This window comes from Pistacia vera, unplaced genomic scaffold, assembly GCF_008641045.1.
Source record: "Pistacia vera cultivar Batoury unplaced genomic scaffold, PisVer_v2 Contig246, whole genome shotgun sequence".
NCBI classification, from domain to species: Eukaryota; Viridiplantae; Streptophyta; class Magnoliopsida; order Sapindales; family Anacardiaceae; genus Pistacia; species Pistacia vera.
Window position 1 is genome coordinate 1,399,146 of NW_022196053.1, and position 20,070 is coordinate 1,419,215.

The 20,070-nt window shown below is 36.4% G+C and overlaps 2 protein-coding genes across 8 annotated transcripts; both read left to right on the forward strand.

Annotated features, from left to right (window-relative positions):
- The first annotated feature begins 4,273 nt into the window (after positions 1 to 4,273).
- Positions 4,274 to 8,224, forward strand: LOC116131937 (polyadenylate-binding protein RBP47-like). The gene is made up of 6 exons (XM_031417610.1): positions 4,274 to 4,912; positions 6,010 to 6,490; positions 7,103 to 7,170; positions 7,245 to 7,375; positions 7,487 to 7,583; positions 7,802 to 8,224. Exons 1-6 carry the CDS (start codon positions 4,574 to 4,576, stop codon positions 7,970 to 7,972), a joined length of 1,287 nt encoding a protein of 428 aa, XP_031273470.1. The 5' UTR covers positions 4,274 to 4,573; the 3' UTR covers positions 7,973 to 8,224.
- A 2,031-nt stretch (positions 8,225 to 10,255) lies between these two features.
- Positions 10,256 to 18,614, forward strand: LOC116131917 (uroporphyrinogen-III synthase, chloroplastic). Of its 7 annotated transcripts, none has more exons than XM_031417573.1 (10): positions 10,256 to 10,530; positions 12,259 to 12,346; positions 12,753 to 12,822; positions 13,328 to 13,446; positions 16,191 to 16,286; positions 16,840 to 16,913; positions 17,346 to 17,431; positions 17,740 to 17,874; positions 18,018 to 18,083; positions 18,204 to 18,614. In XM_031417573.1, the coding sequence occupies exons 1-9, from the start codon at positions 10,321 to 10,323 to the stop codon at positions 18,064 to 18,066; spliced, it is 927 nt and encodes a 308-aa protein (XP_031273433.1). In that variant the 5' UTR covers positions 10,256 to 10,320; the 3' UTR covers positions 18,067 to 18,083; positions 18,204 to 18,614. The 7 variants fall into 7 exon arrangements, with proteins under 7 accessions (XP_031273433.1, XP_031273435.1, XP_031273432.1 ...); XM_031417575.1 differs by having other exon boundaries at positions 16,843 to 16,913; positions 18,171 to 18,614; XM_031417572.1 differs by having other exon boundaries at positions 10,257 to 10,530; positions 18,171 to 18,614.
- The last annotated feature ends 1,456 nt before the right edge of the window (positions 18,615 to 20,070 follow it).

The window sequence follows — 20,070 nt, forward strand, 5'->3', positions numbered from 1 at the left end:
TCAACTTCAATATTGAAAAAAGTAAGAGGTGCTGGTATAATGCATGATACAAGACTTTGAAAGGGAATGATCTTTCAAGTAAGTGTAGATTCAGGATCACCTGCAGCTTTTCCAAATAGTTTTTCGAGCAGATGATCAACCTTTAAGGACCGAACATTAAGTCAAATTAATGTGTTTGGATTTGCACCAGAAAAGTCTCATTCAACAAATACGTGTAAGTTTATATCAATATTCCGAAAATTAAGAGACATAAATAGAGAGAATAGTTGCATGGGGCATGCAAAAGTAAAATGAAGAAAATAATAGATCCCTCACGCCATAAAAGAATATACTACTGATCAGACACTTGAGTCACTAAAACAGAGAAAATAAGAGGAAACATAATCATTATATAACCTATTTGCATTTTCAGTGCATTTTATTTTGAATTAATATTTCTAGGAAATTCTACCATCACTGACTACTGGAACTCTATAAATACCCAAGGTGACAACCGAGTTCAGCCATACCTACCCATCTCTTCTTCCCTCGTTAGCTTCAGAATCACTAGAGCTACTATTCCCCCATAATCTCTCATTATGGCTACAAATTTTAACATGATTTTCATCAGTGCCCTTCTCTTTGTATTGATCACTTGTTCATATGGAATCATGTCCATCGAGGGGAGGGTGATTTTTAAGGAAATAGAGAGAAACATTGAGAATCAGGGTGTGAATGATAATATTATCAACTCAAGCCGCTGCATTTTAGAACATGAGGCAAAGGCAACCCGCTCAGTGGGTGACAGTCCTCCTTGTCCCTCGATAGCAGCAGAACACCGTGTTTCAGCAGACAGAACGGACGACTACCGTCCCACGGAACCAGGCCACAGTCCTGGTGCTGGTCACTCTCATGGGCCCGGCGCTGAAGGTCCAAACTAAATTAAAGACGCATAATTAATTCTTAATTATCGCAAAATTTCCATCATCAAATAAATGATATTAGTGTTCAATATTTGGGTATGCTTTCAATTTCTGTAGTCTATGTACCGTCCTGTTATTTCTGTCGTTTCCTTCCATGTATTTGTAAAATTCATCAATAAAGACAGCTTGATTAGCGTATATACTGAACTCAAAGTTCAGAATTCTGAGTTCTCTTCCTGAAATTTAATTCCGGATCTGTGTTAAACTGATTAAAAATGCTCACAACTTATGAATAGATCTAAAATATTATACGAGTATTGCATCATTCATATCACAAGTTCAAATATTTTAATACTTATATGATATACATACATCAATTATACAACTATAGTACCATAAATTTTCTCTCTTATTATACTTTAAGAAATGTGTATTTGTGAGCTACTTTATTACTATGATTAATATGTTGTTTTATTAATAATTCATAAAAAAAATTTAGATTTACCTACTTTGTTATATTATTAGATTTATAAAAAAAATTATATGTAAATCTGAAATACAAATTTAAAATATACCCATCAATTATCTATGGCAATAGTTGATTGGATATAATTCGTGAAATTTTGTCTTAATTATATATTACTTATTATATAACATTGTGAATTATGCAACTTCTAAAGAGTTGTTTTCAGGTCTGCTGAGACTTTATGAACTAAATTGGCAACCATAGTCCATCCCTTTCAAAGTTCTGTTGACTTTGGTTGACAACTCAAATTGCAGAACATAAAGTAGGAATCTTGACAAGTTGATATTTTTTTCCTCAAATGTTGGGATTGTATTGTTATTGTCACTACCGAAATTTTTAAAAGGAATATTTCCCCTCAACTCTTGGAAATTGATTTCTAGATGCATATAAACTCTATCACTAAGCAATTAAACCTGAGACATATCCTATGAAATCCATCAAATTAATTAAAATTATGGCGTGGCGAAGTATTAATAAAAGAGAAATGCTAGCCTTACAAAGATGTATACAAAAAGGGACATACAAAGACAAATTCTGTCTTTAATTTTTATGATTGTCTCTCTCTTTCTCCCTTTTTTTAAGGGTAGGATTTGTCTTTGTATGCTCATTTTTGTTTGCATCTTTGTAAGGTTAACATTTTTCTTAATAAAATCGATTTTAGTCATCAGATTTCGACAATTGGAATAAAGAGAGTTAATAATACAAGTGTATAATTGAGACCATAGCCATTATCATCCAAAGTGCTCCTGCCAAGAAAAGCAACTTTGGAATAAACAAAATATGGTAATTAACAAATGCGAGGAGTGAAGATATGTTTGAGGCTTCCATGATCACAATCTAGAGCTTGCGCACGGGGGCACCTTCAATTGTCGAATAACATGAAATTTAATTATCATGTTAGGGAAGTGAGATTTAGAATGGATCGTACCCTTGTAGTGTATCAGTCAAATCTTGTGTGTGGCTTTTAAGTTTGACTATAGTTCTTTACTAATTATTAGCTTTATTCTATGAGTGATGATGATAATTAAACTATATATGGACATTATTAAAAATAAATAAAAATTGTTAATTATAATCTATGCACATTTAACAATGTCGACCACTACTTAAATGAATTATTTAAGTTCACCACCACTCCCTTTATGGGAATGAATCATCAGCATAGATTTTATGTCTAACCTCTCAACTGAAGTCACATTTTCTTTATATAGAAATGCTCCAAATGGAGTAATATAAACCTTCGATTTTAAAATACTTAATTCCATCAGATCATATATTCAACGATTGCATGTGTATGTAGTATGTCTATATATCAAAGTGGCAGTTGCCTCATCAATTGTATCGCATGACTATCTTTTGATTAAACTTCATTAATTATTAGCTTAATCAACAGAGTGTTACTCATTTTATATAAGGGTATATGCCAAGAATCTAATACGTACTACAGTCTAACTTCACTTGCCAAAGAGTGTGTATATATATATATATATATATATATAATGGACGTACTACAGTTAATTTGTTTATATAATTCTAAGACGTTATACTTAGTTTTGCTTAATTAAAAAATAGAGGAATACTTTACCAGCAGGGGGTGGCTGTTCTTGCTGCATTTTTGCTGTTGTGTTTTCGCTTGGATGATGCTGCTGTGGTGTGCAGCGTGGGGCTGTGGCTGATTCTCTCCTCCAGCTGGTTTTTTTGCTACTATTTTCTGGCTGATTTCTGCTCCTGCTTCAGGTGTTTTTTGGGGTCTTGAGTTGTGGCTACTGCTGTTTTCTTGGCTGTGTAAAGGTTTTCTTTGGTTAGCCATCCCTGACCCCTTTTTTTTGGCTGTGTAAAGGGTGTACATTCTGGCTCCCTTACTTTCTTTTGTTAGGCGGCGTCCCTTCCCTGTTTAGGGTCGTGCTTCTTCGGGTTCGTCCCACTTAGATTGTAATTCTTTATTTTTTATATAATTACTAATTACCTAAAAAAATAGAGGAATACTTTATTTTAAAACCTTATATAAATTGTCATGAACACAAAAATATTCAAGGTCTTTTATGAAAATTAGACGAATCCCAAAGTAGGCTTTCATGGTGTTGTTAAAAATAGTGCGATTGAGGAGTGGCCTTGTAGTGAATGATTCTAACGTTGCTGGTTACTAACAATGTGAGAGACAGGTCATTTTTAGTTTTACAGAAAGCTTGACATGTCGTTTATATGTAAATCAGGACGGCAACAAAGTTAAGGTGCACGAAATAAGAAATCGTATTTGCAACAGAATAAAACAATTCTACTTGTAAATAAAGCCCTGCCGAATTTAGTAACAAAGCACTAGCTTCTGTTGTTAAATGCTTCTACGGGTATTGGAGCTATTGTATCAGATCTTGTCTTGGCTCCCAGTTTGGTGAAAGTTTGATCAGGGTGTCGGTCTCAAATCTCAATTTTATTGTCCAACTTTTATTAGAAGTAAGTTGGTGTTGTCCTGGGCCGAAACATTTCTCATCAGCTTAAGCAGAATGGGCTTTTTTTTTTTGACATGGCACAAGTACATATAACACATTCATAGACGGAGTGCAAGATAAATGTAGTTAATGGACTAAAACAAGGGAAAATCAAATTTAAGTAGAGATTGTGACAGTAAGTTTAGGCATTAATGGGAGTCAGGGTTGTAGTGGTGTACTGGTGTTAGCGAGAGTAAGATAAGGTGCAATAGAGAAATTCTATTCCTAGTAAATCTAAAACAAATATGAAAATAACGAAAATATCTAAGAATTTGCTAAAGTAAGGTGAGTGAATGTGAGGGTAGCTGGCGGCGGATCCAGGAGAGATAGACCTTAACAGTATCACATGCATATCCTCAGTTTCTATTAAATCCAACGGTTACCATCACTCCCCACCTCCCCATCCATTGGCTCTAACTTCAACCGCGTTTACAAACCCACCACACCTATCCTTCATCCTCAACATAAATCCTTCTCCTTATACCCTAACCTCCCTTCTCTCTCTCTCCTAATCAATCGATCTCAGATTCAGCTCTTTCTCTCTCTAAAAATTCAGATTCATTCTATTATTATTTTCTTAATTTAATTACAATCCATAACAAATAAATTAAATCTTTAAGTTTTCAAAGTGAGGAAGATATTTATATTTATAATTATAAATGAATAAGATGCAACCAAATGGCTCTGAATCATCGCAGGCCGACCAGCAGAATCCACGGCAGCAACAGCAGCAGCAACAGCAGTGGGTGGCCTTGCAGTATGCGGCTGCTCCCATGGTAATGCAGCCGCAAATGATACCACCTCAACATTATCCTATACCTCCACCGCCGTATATGCCGTACCAGTATCAACATCATCATCAACCGCACCTGCAACACCACCAGCAACAACACCATCAAGGGGGATCCAGTGGTGAAAACAAGACTATTTGGGTCGGTGATTTGCACCATTGGATGGATGAGAATTACCTTCACACCTGTTTTGGTTCCACTGGAGAGGTCCAAACTCTCTCTCTCTCTCTCTCTCTCTATCTCTATGTCAATACAACGTACTTTTGGTGTTTTGTTCATGTTCTTATAAATGTTTTTATTAACAATTTAATAAATTTGGATGTTTACATGGTAATGATTAGTTTATTATATTAGATGGGAAAGTGAAAGAAGTCGTAGGCTCGTAGCTTTTAGTGAAAAATTTTATAGGATTGAAATCGTTTATAAATTTGGGGTGTAAGTCCGTTGAATATTATGGAAATGCTCAAAAATTTAATTCAATTTTTAAGAGTTAATGATGTAATTTTATTCTAAATATGGAATGGTTTGGTCATATATTGGTCATAGCTACGCAGAATGTGAAGTACGGACTTTAAAAACTATTAACTATACTTTATAATAAGCATTGAGGTTTTGGTTCCCTTTGGAATGTGCCATGCTCATTTTCTATTTTTTTTGCAACGGTGATAATTGCAAAATGAGCCACCACTGAGTGGCCGAGCAGTCAACTAGGACTCTTGGGTGGTCACTGGAGACTTACCTAGTCGTTAACTTCAGGGCCATAAGAGATTAGTTGAGATATGCGCAAGCTGGCCCAGATACCTTGGTAATTAAAAAAAACAAAAAAACTGCAAGATGGTCGTTACAGTTTTCCCTTTCTTTTTTTTTTTTTGGAAAAAAAGTTAGCCTTCCACCATGCTCTTTGTTGACGTTACCATGTTTATTTCATCCTAGAAAGAATAAAGTTATAATGTTCAATACTTTCAGTATTATAGTGTTTCTAGCTGCAGGGCATGTATTGGTATATAGTATATACAACTAAGGCTTTTATATTTTACTTCTAGGTTTTATTACCGCTTAGGCTCTTTTTTTCATTTAATCTCCCGGAAGATGTTCTGTGGGGATGTTTTCTGGGAAAACTATTTGTTGTAAACCTTTAATACTCTCAGGAGATGTTATATGTTAGAAGTTTGTATCATTTAGCTGAAATCTCATTACACCTGGATATTCAAATGGAGGAGTCCTACTTCATTTTTATTTTTTTATCTATTTATTTGGGTGCCTTGCCTTCTCTTCTCTAACATGTAGTGTTATATATTTTGTAGATTGCCTCCATTAAGGTCATTCGCAATAAGCAGACAGGACAGTCAGAGGGCTATGGATTTGTGGAATTTTTTACCCATGCAACAGCTGAGAAAGTTCTACAAAGCTATGCTACCATGCTGATGCCTAATACAGACCAGCTTTTCCGCCTGAACTGGGCAACATTTAGCACGGGTGACAAGCGCTCAGATAACAGTCCTGATCTTTCCATTTTTGTAGGAGATTTAGCTGCTGATGTTACTGATAGCTTATTGCATGAAACGTTTGCTACTAAATATCCATCTGTTAAAGCTGCAAAAGTTGTCTTTGATGCCAATACTGGTCGCTCAAAAGGTTATGGTTTTGTGAGGTTTGGAGATGATAATGAGAGATCACAGGCCATGACTGAAATGAATGGTGTCTATTGTTCAAGTAGGCCCATGCGAATTGGTGCTGCTACTCCCAGGAAGTCCTCAGGATATCAACAACAATATTCATTACAAGGTAGTTAATTAACCTTCTTGCATTGCTTGTTCCTCTTCCTCTCTCTGCTGAATGAATTCTCCAGGATTCTTGACACTTCTTTGTGTCCATACGTCCTGTTGGTATATATATTGTTAGAAGTGAACTCTTACTCATTTCAGCCAGTTTCAAATATCTTTCTGGCATCATTTGTGCTAGAAGTTCTTTCTATAGCTTTTCCTATAATCTTTTGTTATCCACATCTAGTTTTTTCTAGGTAAAAACTATGAACCAATAATGTTTGGACTCACTTCATAGATTACACTGTAATACCACCTCCTCTTTATTGATGTGACTAGTTTCCAGACTTCAGTTTCTGTATGTATCAATAAGTAGTTTTGGATTTTTACATGTCAAAGTGGCATTGTTATTGTGGGAACAGTGATTTTCTGTTTTTATGCTTTATTTATCTCTGCTTCTTTGTTGAGCCACTTTAGTTAAGCTTGTTGATATTTATTTTCGCTATTGTCTTATGTTTCTAACGATGATGCAGGACCACAAAGAGAAGAGAAAGATGGAAAATGTTTTTGTAAAAGTCATCTTCATATTGTCAGTTCAAGTGATTCTTTTTCTGCTTGGCTTTTGTTTTGGTAGGTGGATATGCATCAAATGGTGCCTCAGGCCAAGGCTTTCAATCTGATGGGGATTCTTCAAATACAACAGTGAGTTTCATACCTCTTTCATCTAGTTTTTTGGATAAGGACCAGCACTTTGGCTAATCCTTGTTTTGTTATAGATATTTGTTGGAGGGCTTGACCCTAATGTCACTGATGAAGATCTCAGACAACCTTTTTCTCAGTATGGTGAAATAGTCTCTGTTAAAATACCAGTTGGAAAAGGATGTGGGTTTGTACAATTTGCCAACAGGTGAAGTTTCTGGTTGTATTTTCCTGTGGCATATTGGTAAACAAAGTAATAATTTATCTTTACTCTAGTTCATGTTTCAATCGCTCAGTTACTTTTGATCTTTCTTAACAGAGATTATGCTGAGGAAGCATTGCAAAAATTGAATGGGACGGTAATTGGCAAGCAAACAGTGCGTCTTTCTTGGGGCCGCAATCCAGCTAATAAGCAGGCATGTCTCTCCCCCATTTACTACCAAGCATTTCTTAAAATTGAATAAGCATTGTGCTAAATCGTATACCAGTGAATACTATTTGAAATCTGGAAAGAATTTTTTTTGATGAATACTGAACTGAGCATCAGAAAACAATTGAGCTATCAAATTGAGTTGGTATGGTATTATATTTTGTTACGAGTTGTTCAATAACTAGAATATTTGTGGTTTAACAGTTTAGAGGAGATTACGGGAACCAATGGGGTGGTGCATATTATGGAGGGCAGGTCTATGATGGTTATGGCTATGCTCTACCTCCACCACATGATCCAAGCATGTATGCTGCAGCAGCCCCAGGCTACGGGGCCTACCCTGTTTATGGCAGTCACCAGCAACAAGTAAGCTGAAGGAACTGAATGAGAATGTGTAGCTGCTATAATCAAATGTTATCACGCTAGAAAAGGCAAATCTGCCTGATTTCTTTGAAGTCCTCTTGGTTATGTAGAATTGTTATAAAATCCCTTCCGTTTTGGAGCGGAACTGAATTTTGACAACCTGAGGTAGTTTTCTAGGGATTGGATTTATTATTTGTTTAGAACTAAGGGAGTTAATGAGAAACTTATTGTTGGAATATATGATCTTGCAATGTGTGCTCTGTGGATGGAGAGTGTGTCATTGGGTTTGATCTAAAGTTGTGGTATCGTTGCGTGCTTGCGGTATTTGGGAGTGATTCGTTGGTCAGCATTTTCATAATCCGTATTTTAGTAAACTTTTGTCTTAAAAATATATAGCGGTCTCCTACCTCTATTACTTAAACTGGGAAATTTGTGTCTTGCTGATGTTACCTGATTGCGTGAATCCGGGTAGAATGGCTTTACCTAATCCTCTCAACATTAAATATAAACAGATTCTTATCAAGTAATCCTCTCCAATAAATAATAAACAGATTCTTTGTTATAAATCCCTTGATATGAAAGGGGCCACGTTTTTACAGTTGTACAACTTTGTTTTGTTATATCTTAATCAATGTTCTGAAATCCGGACTGTCTCTTGACTCGATCAAGAGGTCGACTCTCCAGTCGCGCAATCTAACATCAGTATGTCCAGCATGTTTGAAACTAGCAAACATTTCTTTGCAAAATTACGCATTAGTCTCTACAGGTTAGAAATCTAGTAAACACACCACTGTGATCTAGGCGAGAAACCGCAAAGTAGTCAGGTGGTGATGATGACGATTGGTGACCAATCGGAGTACAAGATGGTGGAGGTTTTGATGTGGAGATGAAGATGATGCTGATGGTGATGTCAGGTGCAATGGTTGGCATCGAAAGCTACCAAAATTAGGGATTTAGTGACACGGTTTAACTATTGGATCGGTCGGATTGACGGTTCGTTACTATTATGCCAATCCAAAATTGGTCCAATCCGGACTATAAGCTAAAACCGAGTTTTGAGTGTACCAAAGACGGGGCTAATTCTCGGTCTGATTGGTCAAGCCTATCGGTCCGATCCAAGTTTTAGAACACTGATCTTAATAACCTTTTTGTAATGTAAAGGGCATCACATTAAAGTAATTTCTAATATTAGATGTTGTGTAGCTCCAGGAATTTAAGTTAGTTAAATTGTACTGAGTTAATATGATGTGAGATTATATTAGTTGCCAGTTGAGTTTAAATTACTTAAATTGGACCGAGTCAATACGAGATACACATATACAAGTAAATTCCTTCAGTTCCAATGGGTTCAGCATATACGGTATCGTGTTATTTACAAAACCAAACCAATTTGATTCCCGATTATAAGTTTTATTTAAAATAATCCTTGTGATAATCAGTTTGTAAAAGCAATGGAGTAGATTACTCGTGTTCAGTGCAACTATAATCATTACGACCATGAGGGCTATGAAATCTACGATGCAATTGGTCCTATTTAGCCACAGGCCCCCAGCCCCCAGGACGAGGCCTATATTCGCGTCTTAAAATGACTCAAAATATTAAACAAAATCAATGTCCCCGAAATGAACATCAAATGAGCAATAAGGTCCCTCATAAAATTAGGTAACGTAATCTGCGCCCTGACAATCCGGGAGCTGCCATGTGATTTTGGATGGAAATTAAAGCCATTCATATCAACGGTAGGATTTAAGAAGTCCATGAGGGATTATAGACTAGGAAGAACACAAACATATCTCACAACTTTTAGGCACTCATTACGGCATTGTCGGTTCTGTTGGACCCAAGGGGCGCACAGCACCCTAGAGTTGGGTTCGCTAGATGGGAAGCAAAGAATAATAATCTCAACAACTCTTACCGAGTCCTTAATCATCATTAGATTATCTGACAAATTTTACGTACGTGATAATCAAACAGAAATCTAATGTAATTTAGAGACGGTGGTCCACTTGATTACAACTCTTAATTAGAAAGATAAAATTAAAATAAACCGGTCTGTGATGGTGGATGCACATGGTTGATACTCCCATGGAGGTAAGCAAATGATAAGGTCATACAAAGCATCCACGTGGCTTCCAGTAGCTTCTACAGGTGTACCTACTGTTACCTTTTGGGTCGCCGCTTCTTAAACCGTTTCATCCAATCTAACCATTATTATTATTATTATTATTATTTATGCTTTTCTATTGATATTTGGTAGATATTTTATAAATAGAAAATAATTAATTATTAAGGGTTATGTACTTAATTTGGTAACAGCTGGCCCGGCGGCCTTTCGACTTCTCTTGGGCCAACACGTTTCAATGGCACAAGTCTCTCTCTTCCCTCTCTCCCCTCCTTCGACACCTACCGCTATTGCTTCTCGTCTGCGACTTCACAATCACAGCCGACTCATTTTTCAGTTAAACAGAATTCAAGCTTCTGATTCTACTTCTACTTCCGCTTGCGACTCGAATCCGAAAGTCGTCGTAACCAGAGAACTTGGCAAAAATGGAAAGCTCATCAAAGCTCTGGTACACATTCTATTCTATCTTATGATGCGTTTTGCTGTTTCTTCGAGTACTGTAATTATCATACATTGTCTCTTTTCGTTTCCTGTAACGCTACTACCCGCAGCTTTGTTTCACTTTGTTTTTCTAGCCTAGATTTAAACTTTGAATATCTTCTAGCTTCTGTCTATGTTGTATAGCTTCGGGAATTGTTTGCTTTTTTCTTTTTATTGCCATTTTGGACTATAAATTTATTTGTGAAGTGTTTGATCAAATGCTGAAACGAACGTTGTCTATTTCTGTATTGTTTTACTCCATACGTTTTTCTTTGTATTTCTCTACGTTTTCCTTAGTATTTCTACGACTTTTTTTTTTTTTTTTTTTTTTTGTGTTTTCTTTCAATGTAGTAGGGATTTTATCTGAGTTTGAGGTCGCCTCTTGTTGAAAAAAAAAAAAAATGTAGTAATTGTGTAGATTTTAAAGTGAACTAGAATTTTTTTATTTCAAAAATGTAATAATAATAATAAAACAAGCGTCATTTTGAAATCAATATGGAAAAATAGATAAATAAATCTTATGATTCTGTAGATAGTTAAAGTTTTTTTACCAAACTTTTCTTTTGATTGACTAACCATTTTTCCATTATTTGCTAGTGAATTTCTTTCCCTAAGTTTGAAGGCATGCATTTACTATCTTAAATATAATTGATTAAAATAAAATAAAATGAGTCACCACTAAGAGTAATGGCATGTGATCACATGAAACCTGTTGCTGGTATATTCTGTTGGTATGTAATGAGTAGCATTTCAGAAATGGCCTCATTTTTCTTTCTGTTATTTTATTTTATTTTATTTTTGAAACTGTACATATATAAGCTAAATTTCTCCTAAACCTATAATGAGCAGGATTTGATTTTAAGATCTTTTGAATACCCCAAGAATCGAACCAGTTGAACTAGATGGTTCCCATTATATCCTTATTTAAATATAATTGTCTAGAATCCTTTGCTATTAAAGGACATGTTAACTAAAATCTTTCTCTTTCTCAGTGTGCATATTAATTTATTTTGCAATACTTAAAGGTGGCTTTGTTAAGCTTCATATGATAACTTCATTAGAACATAATCTGTGTTGTTTCGTAACTACCATGGTTGTTTCTACTATACTCCGTACTTACTGCCGTGGTTGTTTCTACTATGCTCCATACTTACTTTTGGTAGCGGTTTCCGTCCCCTCTGAAATTATGTGTGCTCAATGCTGATCTGTTGCTTTTTCTTCGCAATGTCAGTTTTGTCACACTCCACCAGTGTCACAAACAAGCACCACCTGTTTGTAATCCTTCTTTCCTTCCGGTGTAATAAAAAAATTTATTTTCTGTTGTTCATTATCTTTTTTTTGTCTTTGGCTGTGGCCTGATGAGCACATGAAGTAATGTACAAGATTTGAAAGTACATATTTTATTATTCTAATGTGTGTAGTGCAGTGTCTTGTTTTTACAAATTTGTATGAGAATTTTTTATGTGTAACATGTTGCATTGTTAGTAAAAACTTGTATTGTTGATTCTTGTTGTCTTGTGGCCCACTTACACTTTCACTTATGCAAATACTTATAATGAAACTGGATTATATGGCCAAGGCACCAGGCAGCATTGATTTATTCAAGACAAAAGAATATGCTGGGGAGGATTTTCCTCTGGCTGTACACTTTCAATAGGTGATGGTGCTGAGATGGAATTTTTGTTTCTGGATACAGGCAAAGCATGGGATCAATTGTTTGGAGCTTCCACTTATCCAGCATGCACCGGGGCCTGATTTGGGTAGACTATCTTCTGTATTAAGTGGTTAGTTCTCTGCTTACCTTCTAATGGAAACAGAAAATTACAAGTTCTCTAACTTTTCATTTGGCTTGATAGTACTATGGAATGGTTCTTTCGTGCATGTGCCAGGTATTCCTATACGAGGGCCATTTGTAGTTCTAGAGAGTCTACCTAACCCATATAATGTGAGGAGATATGTTCAATGTGTCTATTTTCGTAGTTTGTGAGACTGTTGAGTATAGCTCTCTTGTGTACCACATCCTTCTCACCAGCCTAATTTTACTGAAGTGGATGTTCTGCATGGTAGAATTACTTTTTCATTTTAGTGATGAGAATTCTTGTGTGATATTTATTATCTTATGGTCCAAGACAGCTAGCATATGAATAAATTCTTTTGCCCTTCTTCTTATTGTACTTTTCTGATGGGCAGCAGATGCTGCATTCGACTGGATCATCATAACTTCGCCTGAAGCGGGTTCTGTCTTTATAGAGGCATGGAAGTAAGGTTTAAAACTTATTGGCTGGACATTTTACACTTCGTATATGTTACATGTTTTATGCAATTTACTAAGATGTTTTGATGTGTTCTATTTTTTATTTTTTTGTCAAGATAGTCAACGCTCATATATGACTTGAAATTTGAGTGTGCTTTAATTTCTGCCGACTCGGGTGTTTTCTTATTACCATGCTTATGTCCTAGTTCATTTTAGGATGTTTATAATTTATCTGCATGCTTCAACTGCTTCTGTTGTAGTTATGCATGAGTTGAACATATTTTACTGGACCTCAGATTTATGTTTCTTCCGAAGTGGCAAAACATTTTATCATCTGAAAGCTGTTTAACTTTATCGACTGAATTGACTACATAAGGATTGAATAAGTGGAGCTGATTATGTTGTTTCATAATAATGATGCGCTTTTTGTGTGTGTGTGTGTGTGTGTGTGTTTGTTTGCTTTCTTTGATTATCTACAGTTAACAATCTATGCCTAAATTATGAATTATAGGGAGGCTGGTACCCCAAATGTCAAGGTTGGTGTTGTGGGAGCTGGTACAGCTAGTATTTTTGACCAAGTAAGGCTATTGTCAAAGCATTCGCTCGATGTGGCTTTTACACCATCAAAAGGTATTCATGCATGTACACATGTGTGGGAATGTTGATGAATTTTTTATTGCCCTACATTTTTGCCTATTATGCATCATTTAGTATTTAAGGAGACTTGAGAATAAGAAAACGCATTTTAAAACCTTGTAGCTGTTTAAGAGTTAAGTCTTTGGCAAGTGTTTTCAATACTTGAACATAATAATAAATGAAAGAGTAGAATAGTTGCGTGCTATAAACTGTCAACTTTCTAGCGAAAAGGTCTTGTTGCTTTGCATATTTCTTTTCTTAAAATTATGGGTCTGTAGATTTTAAATCTAGATACAAATACTTTCGTTTGGCACATTGGCTGATAGTTTTGAACTTCATCTAGTGAGACATACATTCATGTCCAAAGAAATGGAAATTACAACTTTAATTATTTCTTTTTCATTGTTTTTCTCCTCGAACTGTTGTAGTAAATAACATACTTTCTGTATAAAGAAAGGGAAGTTTAGCTATATATGTGTATATATATGTAATTTATTTTTCCCTGTTTTTCTTTTTCCTCTTTGAAAGTATTGTGGTGAATTACTTGTGATTTGAGCATCATTAACATGTTATCTACTGTTTATTATATCAAGTCATTGGGTGGACTTATAATCTGATAGGAACCCAGAATTTCCCATCAATAATCTTCCACAAAACCAAAACCAGAACACTCCTTAACCTCCTCAGAACACCGTCACAGAACTTCCAATCACCAAAGCAATTTAATCACAACACAGCAATTCCAACACACAAGAGATACTGAATAACTTCGATATTTATATAAACATAAACCAGCAACAACACTGATCTAATGATAATCGTTTTCACTACAATCAAGCTTGACAAATGGAAAAAATAAAGCAACCATTAACAGCAGTAGAAGAACAAGAGAACCCAACTGGACTTCAAGAGCCCGCACCTCCCCAACCCCTTTTTCCCTTTTAACTTTTCTCAATGAATCCCTCCAATTCTCTGACATTTCTTTTTATGCTGCTTACTCACTCGCCATAACAGAATTCAGCCTTACTCAAATCATCACTTGCCACTTGTCACTCTCCCACAAACCTGGTACCACACTCCCAAATATGCATAAAGCCTGACCAAATCATCCTTCAACCTCTCCTCACCCCTTTATTTCTTCTCCCATACACCAATATGTTTGTGGTCTCATCATTACAACCCCAAACACCCCACCCCCACCACCCCCCAACCAACAAGGAGAGCCGTCTTGTCCTCAAGGTGAAAAGCTGGAAACTGTAGATTGAGAGTGGAGAAATCTTCCCAAGTGTTTTCATACTTTGGCTAATACATCACTTATACCATTTAGTAACTTTCTCTGCTTAAGCACTGCCCCAGGCTTAATAGCCAAAGTTAAATCTTCATTAAGAGCAGTTGGAAGCTATTGAACATTTGAAGTTGGGAAGGTTGTCTTCTTAAGTTGGGACACATGAAAGACATTGTGAATTCGGGCAGTGGAGGGTAGTTGCAATTGGTGAGCTATGGAACCAATTTTCTCAATAATCTCAAAGGGTTTGTAGTACCTGGGGCTCAATTCCTCATTGTATCGTCGAACCAAAGAGCAAAAACGGTAAGGTTGTAGCTTGAGATAAATCGAATCCCGCACTTCAAAACTGAGTTCCCTCCGTTTTGCATCCGCAAAATGCTTCATTCAGCCTTGAGCTTTGACCAGATTTTCTTTTAATTCCTGGAGAATATTGTTTCTGTCAAGTATTACCTGATCCACTTCCTCAACCGCTGAATTGTGGTCGGAATACTTAAGGATGATCGGGAGATCGTGCCCATATAGTGCTTTGAAGGGCGTCATGCCAATGGAGCTGCTAAACGTAGTGTTAAACCAAATTCAGCCCATGAAATCCATCTTGGCCACTGTCGGGGCTGGGTGCCAACAAAGCACCAGAGGTATGTTTCCAAGCAACGATTGATGACTTTCGATTGGCCCGAGGTAGGGGGATCTGCGAAATCACCCAAGGGGTAAAAAGGCTGACGTGGACGTCGATTGTAAAAGCGTGGTGGAATGTTAGGATCCCGCATTGGACGGGAAAAGGGTGGGCATGTGGGTTATAAAGGCCTTGGGCGCCCTCCCTTGGCAAGTCGGTCTTCCAAGGAGAGTTCTACCCAAGCCCAAAAAAGGCCCATTGCCCAACCCAATTGTTTGAGTTGTTGGAGTGGGTTCCTATCAATTGGTATTAGAGCATGATCCTGTGCCTACGTGGTGCCACATGTGTGTCAGATTTACCTTGGGCCTAGGCTGCTACCTCGAAGGAGAGGGGATCGGCCCAAGGTAAGGGGATCCGCAAAGTCACCCAAGGGGTAAAGAAGTCGACAGGGATAAAGAGGCCGACATGGACGTCGGTTGTGGAAGCGTGGTAGAATGTTAGGATCTCACATTGGAAGGGAGAAAGGTGGGCATATGAGTTATAAAGGGCTTGGGTGCCTTCCCTTGGCAAGCTGGTTTTCTAAAGAGAGTTCTACCCAAGCCCACAAAAGCTCATTGTCTAGCCCAATTGTTTGAGTTGTTGGAGTAGGTTCCTATCATAACCAGATCGGTTTTTTATGTTTATGCAAAAAAGGATATCAGTTGCTACATAATATCCAACCAATGATTCCGGGGTTTCTTAGTAAATGGTTGTAGATTGCTTTTTTCACATCACTGTTTGGTTTCTAATAGCTTCTGAAGATGATTTTAACCTTTTGGGGTAAATTGTTCCTCCCTGCAGCTACAGGAAAAGTTTTGGCTTCAGAGCTTCCAAAGAATGGGAATGAAAGATGCACTGTCTTGTATCCTGCTTCTGAAAAAGCTAGCAATGAGATTGGTATGTGAAAAGTTCTGGTTGTATGCTTTCCTTTTGAAGGATGTGCTTTTCTTTTCTTTTTCTTTTTTCCTGCTTTGGCACTAATTAATTTAAGAATTGCTACACCTTGAGTTGTTACTTATTCACCATGAGGTACTTAATCTGGTTGGTTCATGCTACAGTGATTCTTTTACCTTTTCCTTGGAACTGTGGTTATAATCCTGACTTTGTTCAGTTTGTTAACGGCTAATAACTGGTTTTAATTAATTACAGGATTCATTTTTGCTTTGTTATATGGAGAATTTGTGGTTCATTTAAACTTTTGGTTGAAGTTTTGGTAACACATCAATAAATTGTTTGCATATTATGGCTGTGATGCCAGGGCATTTTGTCAATATATGTTAAGAGAAAATGTTTGATTTATGTGGTAATTCATAAGTTTATACTATAAGTGAGCTTCTATAATTTCTAATGTTACAAAAGAAAATATGTTTGGTAAAAAGTTTCATACTTTGACTCCTTATGTATCATACTTCTAATTGTTTTGAACATCTATTTTCCATGTATGTTTCAGAAGAAGGCTTATCCAATCGTGGATTTGAGGTTGTGAGGCTGAATACATACACAACGGTTAGTACTGCAATGCTGGTACATAGTTTCATTTCCTCCTATGAGTGATATAAATTGGTTTTTGCTTTGAGTGATATAAATTGGTTTTTGCTTTGAGTGATTTTCTTCTTGTCTTTACGATGGTTGTACGTCACATGACTTTTTATCTTCATGTTGCGTTCCTGAATAAATCAAAGAAATTTATATGTTAAATGGGTGTAAGGTGGCCAAATGATGATTATTGCTGAGAGGCTAATTCTCTCTGTTGCAGACTGGTATTCAGACGTACCTTAATAATTTTCCTTGGTGTCTTGTTTGAAATGGTTTGTTTGGCGAACATGATGATGTATTACTGGTTATGGTCTCCTACGCATGGGATTTTTATAATTATAAGAGTCTTGATGTGCTTGGTTTGATTATCAATATAGCCCTAGAACTCTAACTTAGCAGCCACCTTATAATTTTTTTCAGGAACCTGTTCATCATGTTGACCAGACTGTTCTGAAGCAGGCACTTTCTACCCCAGTTGTTGCAGTTGCTTCACCTTCTGCAGTTCGGTAAGTAGTTGGTGGTAGTAACATATAATATTTTCCATCCTAGACTAAAGTTATATTAAAAGCTTTTGTATCCATCAATGAGGAAATTCATGACTTGAACATACTAAGTAAATCTGGGTATCACTGTAATTAACCTTGATTTTTGATAGACAAAGGCTCATGGAAACTCATGCATTTCTTATTTCTTCATCATTTTGTGATCCCTAAATGACCAGCAGTTTTACAATGGGGGTAGTTCTCTTCCAAATACTTGATTCTTTTTGGTAATATTTTTGCATTGACTTTGTTAAAAACCTGTGTTGCAACAGTTCCTGGGTCAAAATTATTTCAGAATCTGAGCAGTGGAGCAATTCAGTTGCATGTATTGGTGAGACTACTGCTTCAGCTGCAAAAAGATTAGGCCTGAGAAACGTTTACTACCCAACACATCCTGGACTTGAAGGGTAATCTTCATTCTCATTTAACTGATGCCTTTTTAATATATTATTTGAACGATCACCGATATAAATTTTTGTGTTCTACTTGCGCTTTAGTATATTACAATATACTAACTGCAGATGTGGACACCTTATATTTTTGGTGGCAGTTGGGTAGATAGCATCCTTGAAGCCTTGGGAGCACATGAACGTATCTAGACGTTTAAGTTATTCAGGTGATACTTATAATGATTTCTTGCCCAGTGGTTAAAAAATTGTCATTATCTCCTTTCGTAGTGGACTATTGAGCCTTTCATCTCTAGTTTCCTTCCAGCTTACTGACGTGGAAAAATCAGGCAAGATTGGGGTAGCACATCTACAAATGAGGTTTGCGTGACTTGCATAATTATGACAGGAAAACTTGCGAGCGGCAGAACAGAAAGGTTCTGAGATGTTTGACATTGTGGAGACATTATATCTCGTTGGCATAGCTTTCTTTTGAGGTCACTAAAGAGGCTATTCAAACGACTTGTCGAAAAAAAGCTTCTCTATTTGTTTATTTTTTTCTTTGATTGTATTTATATATATGATTTCACATAATTATACAACTCACTGACTGGATCAGGACTATTGCTATATCGCAATTTCTTGAATTGCTGACGACCAGGGGAAGTCTTGTTAGGAGTAGAGCTGTGATTAATCTCTGTGGATTCTGTTATTGTACGATACTACTGTACATTTGAAGTTATAATGGAGAGTCCTTTCTTTTTGACATCTTTAATGTTTAAGTTTGTTTTCTATTCTACCAGAAGGACGTACTTTCAGGTTTGGATAGGATATTATGCCTGGTGGTCCTTCAGTGGTGAGCCATATAGTCGAACATGGCCGTGTTTTGTTAGTACTTTTAGTGGCTATAATGGCTTTATTGTTATTACGAGTTTCTGTCTCTCTGTGTGCGCTTGTGTGTGTGGTTTCCTTGTCTCTATCTCAACAACGTGGGAACCCGTAATAGGAAGTTATGCTGTAAGTAGTGGATGTATCCATGATGTATTTTAACTGTGGAAAAGTGGATCCTGGTTGAGTTGATCTAAACGTAAGGGATTATTTCAGTAATTATGATTTATGACATCTTCCAGTGCTGAGAACAACAGACTTATATTACATTCAAGTGCTCTACGGGTTTGTAGGATTGTAGGACTACGAGGAAGGCTGAAGTTGGCCCAGAAGATCACATTTGCCACTGTCATGTAGATTTAGTTATGTTTCTTTAATCGTTTTGGTAAACATAAAAATACGTTTGAATCCATACCCTTATTCCATGCATATTCATTTCTGTACAGCGTCGTTCCATTTCCATTAACTCTTAGAGAGGACCCAGTTCTTCCGTGGCCCCATATCCAAGCGATGAGCATCCAGTCCCTGTGTATCACATAGACTATCAAATTTTCTGTTTATTATTCTTGATCTCTGTTGTATAATAGCAGTATGCTAATGAACTGCTTGGAATGACATAAAACAACCAACAAATCAATGCCCGAGGTGGGGGTGCAGCAATAATAATTGGTTAATGGTTTAGGATTCTAACTTAAAAAAACTCAAATATAAATGGCGAAATAAGATGTAATGCTGTTTAATGACACTGAACAGGATGACTAAGAACAAATTTTGTCTAACTTTAAGTGACGTAATTTTATATATTGTATATGTAAAAAGAGATCTAAAGTAATATGATTGTCGGGAATCATTGAGAAAACGGCCTCAGGAATACGTGGTAAAGTAGTTCCACTAACGATGCTGACAGATAGCCGAGTCATTGAAATTGACCCCACCACATAAAGGTTGTCTAAGATGAAAACATGAAGATGAAGAGATGAACGCAGATTGAGAAAGCTTGAGACGAAACTCCTAAATCTTAACCTGTAAATGTAATCAGGTTTCTGCCTTAATTTAGATGGCTCGTTCAGTGGTGGACCATTGCACTTTGCAGTCGTGATAGTGATTGTCTATTCACCTTTACAGTTGTAGACGGTTGACTTAATGTATTTTGAAACGACATTGCTGTTTTCCTATTCCAATCACACTTTTTGCATTATATTTTGTTTTTGAAATGACAGGAAGAAACAGCGGTATGCAGGAGGCAGGATTTGAATCTTGACTGACCAATTATAAAGTATGGAAAGAGTCCAAAAAAATATATTTTTTAATTGTGATTTGAAAATATAT

Bases quoted from the DNA above. Each gene is read 5' to 3' on its own strand.
- LOC116131937 (XM_031417610.1), top strand. From the start codon at position 4,574: ATGAATAAGATGCAACCAAATGGCTCTGAATCATCGCAGGCCGACCAG. The intron at 7,171-7,244 runs GTGAGTTTCATA...GTTTTGTTATAG, and splicing joins GGGATTCTTCAAATACAACA to ATATTTGTTGGAGGGCTTGA. The intron at 7,376-7,486 runs GTGAAGTTTCTG...CTTTCTTAACAG, and splicing joins TTTGTACAATTTGCCAACAG to AGATTATGCTGAGGAAGCAT.
- LOC116131917 (XM_031417573.1), top strand. From the start codon at position 10,321: ATGGCACAAGTCTCTCTCTTCCCTCTCTCCCCTCCTTCGACACCTACC. The intron at 16,914-17,345 runs GTACATAGTTTC...AATTTTTTTCAG, and splicing joins CGGTTAGTACTGCAATGCTG to GAACCTGTTCATCATGTTGA. The intron at 17,875-18,017 runs GTAATCTTCATT...TTTTGGTGGCAG, and splicing joins ACACATCCTGGACTTGAAGG to TTGGGTAGATAGCATCCTTG.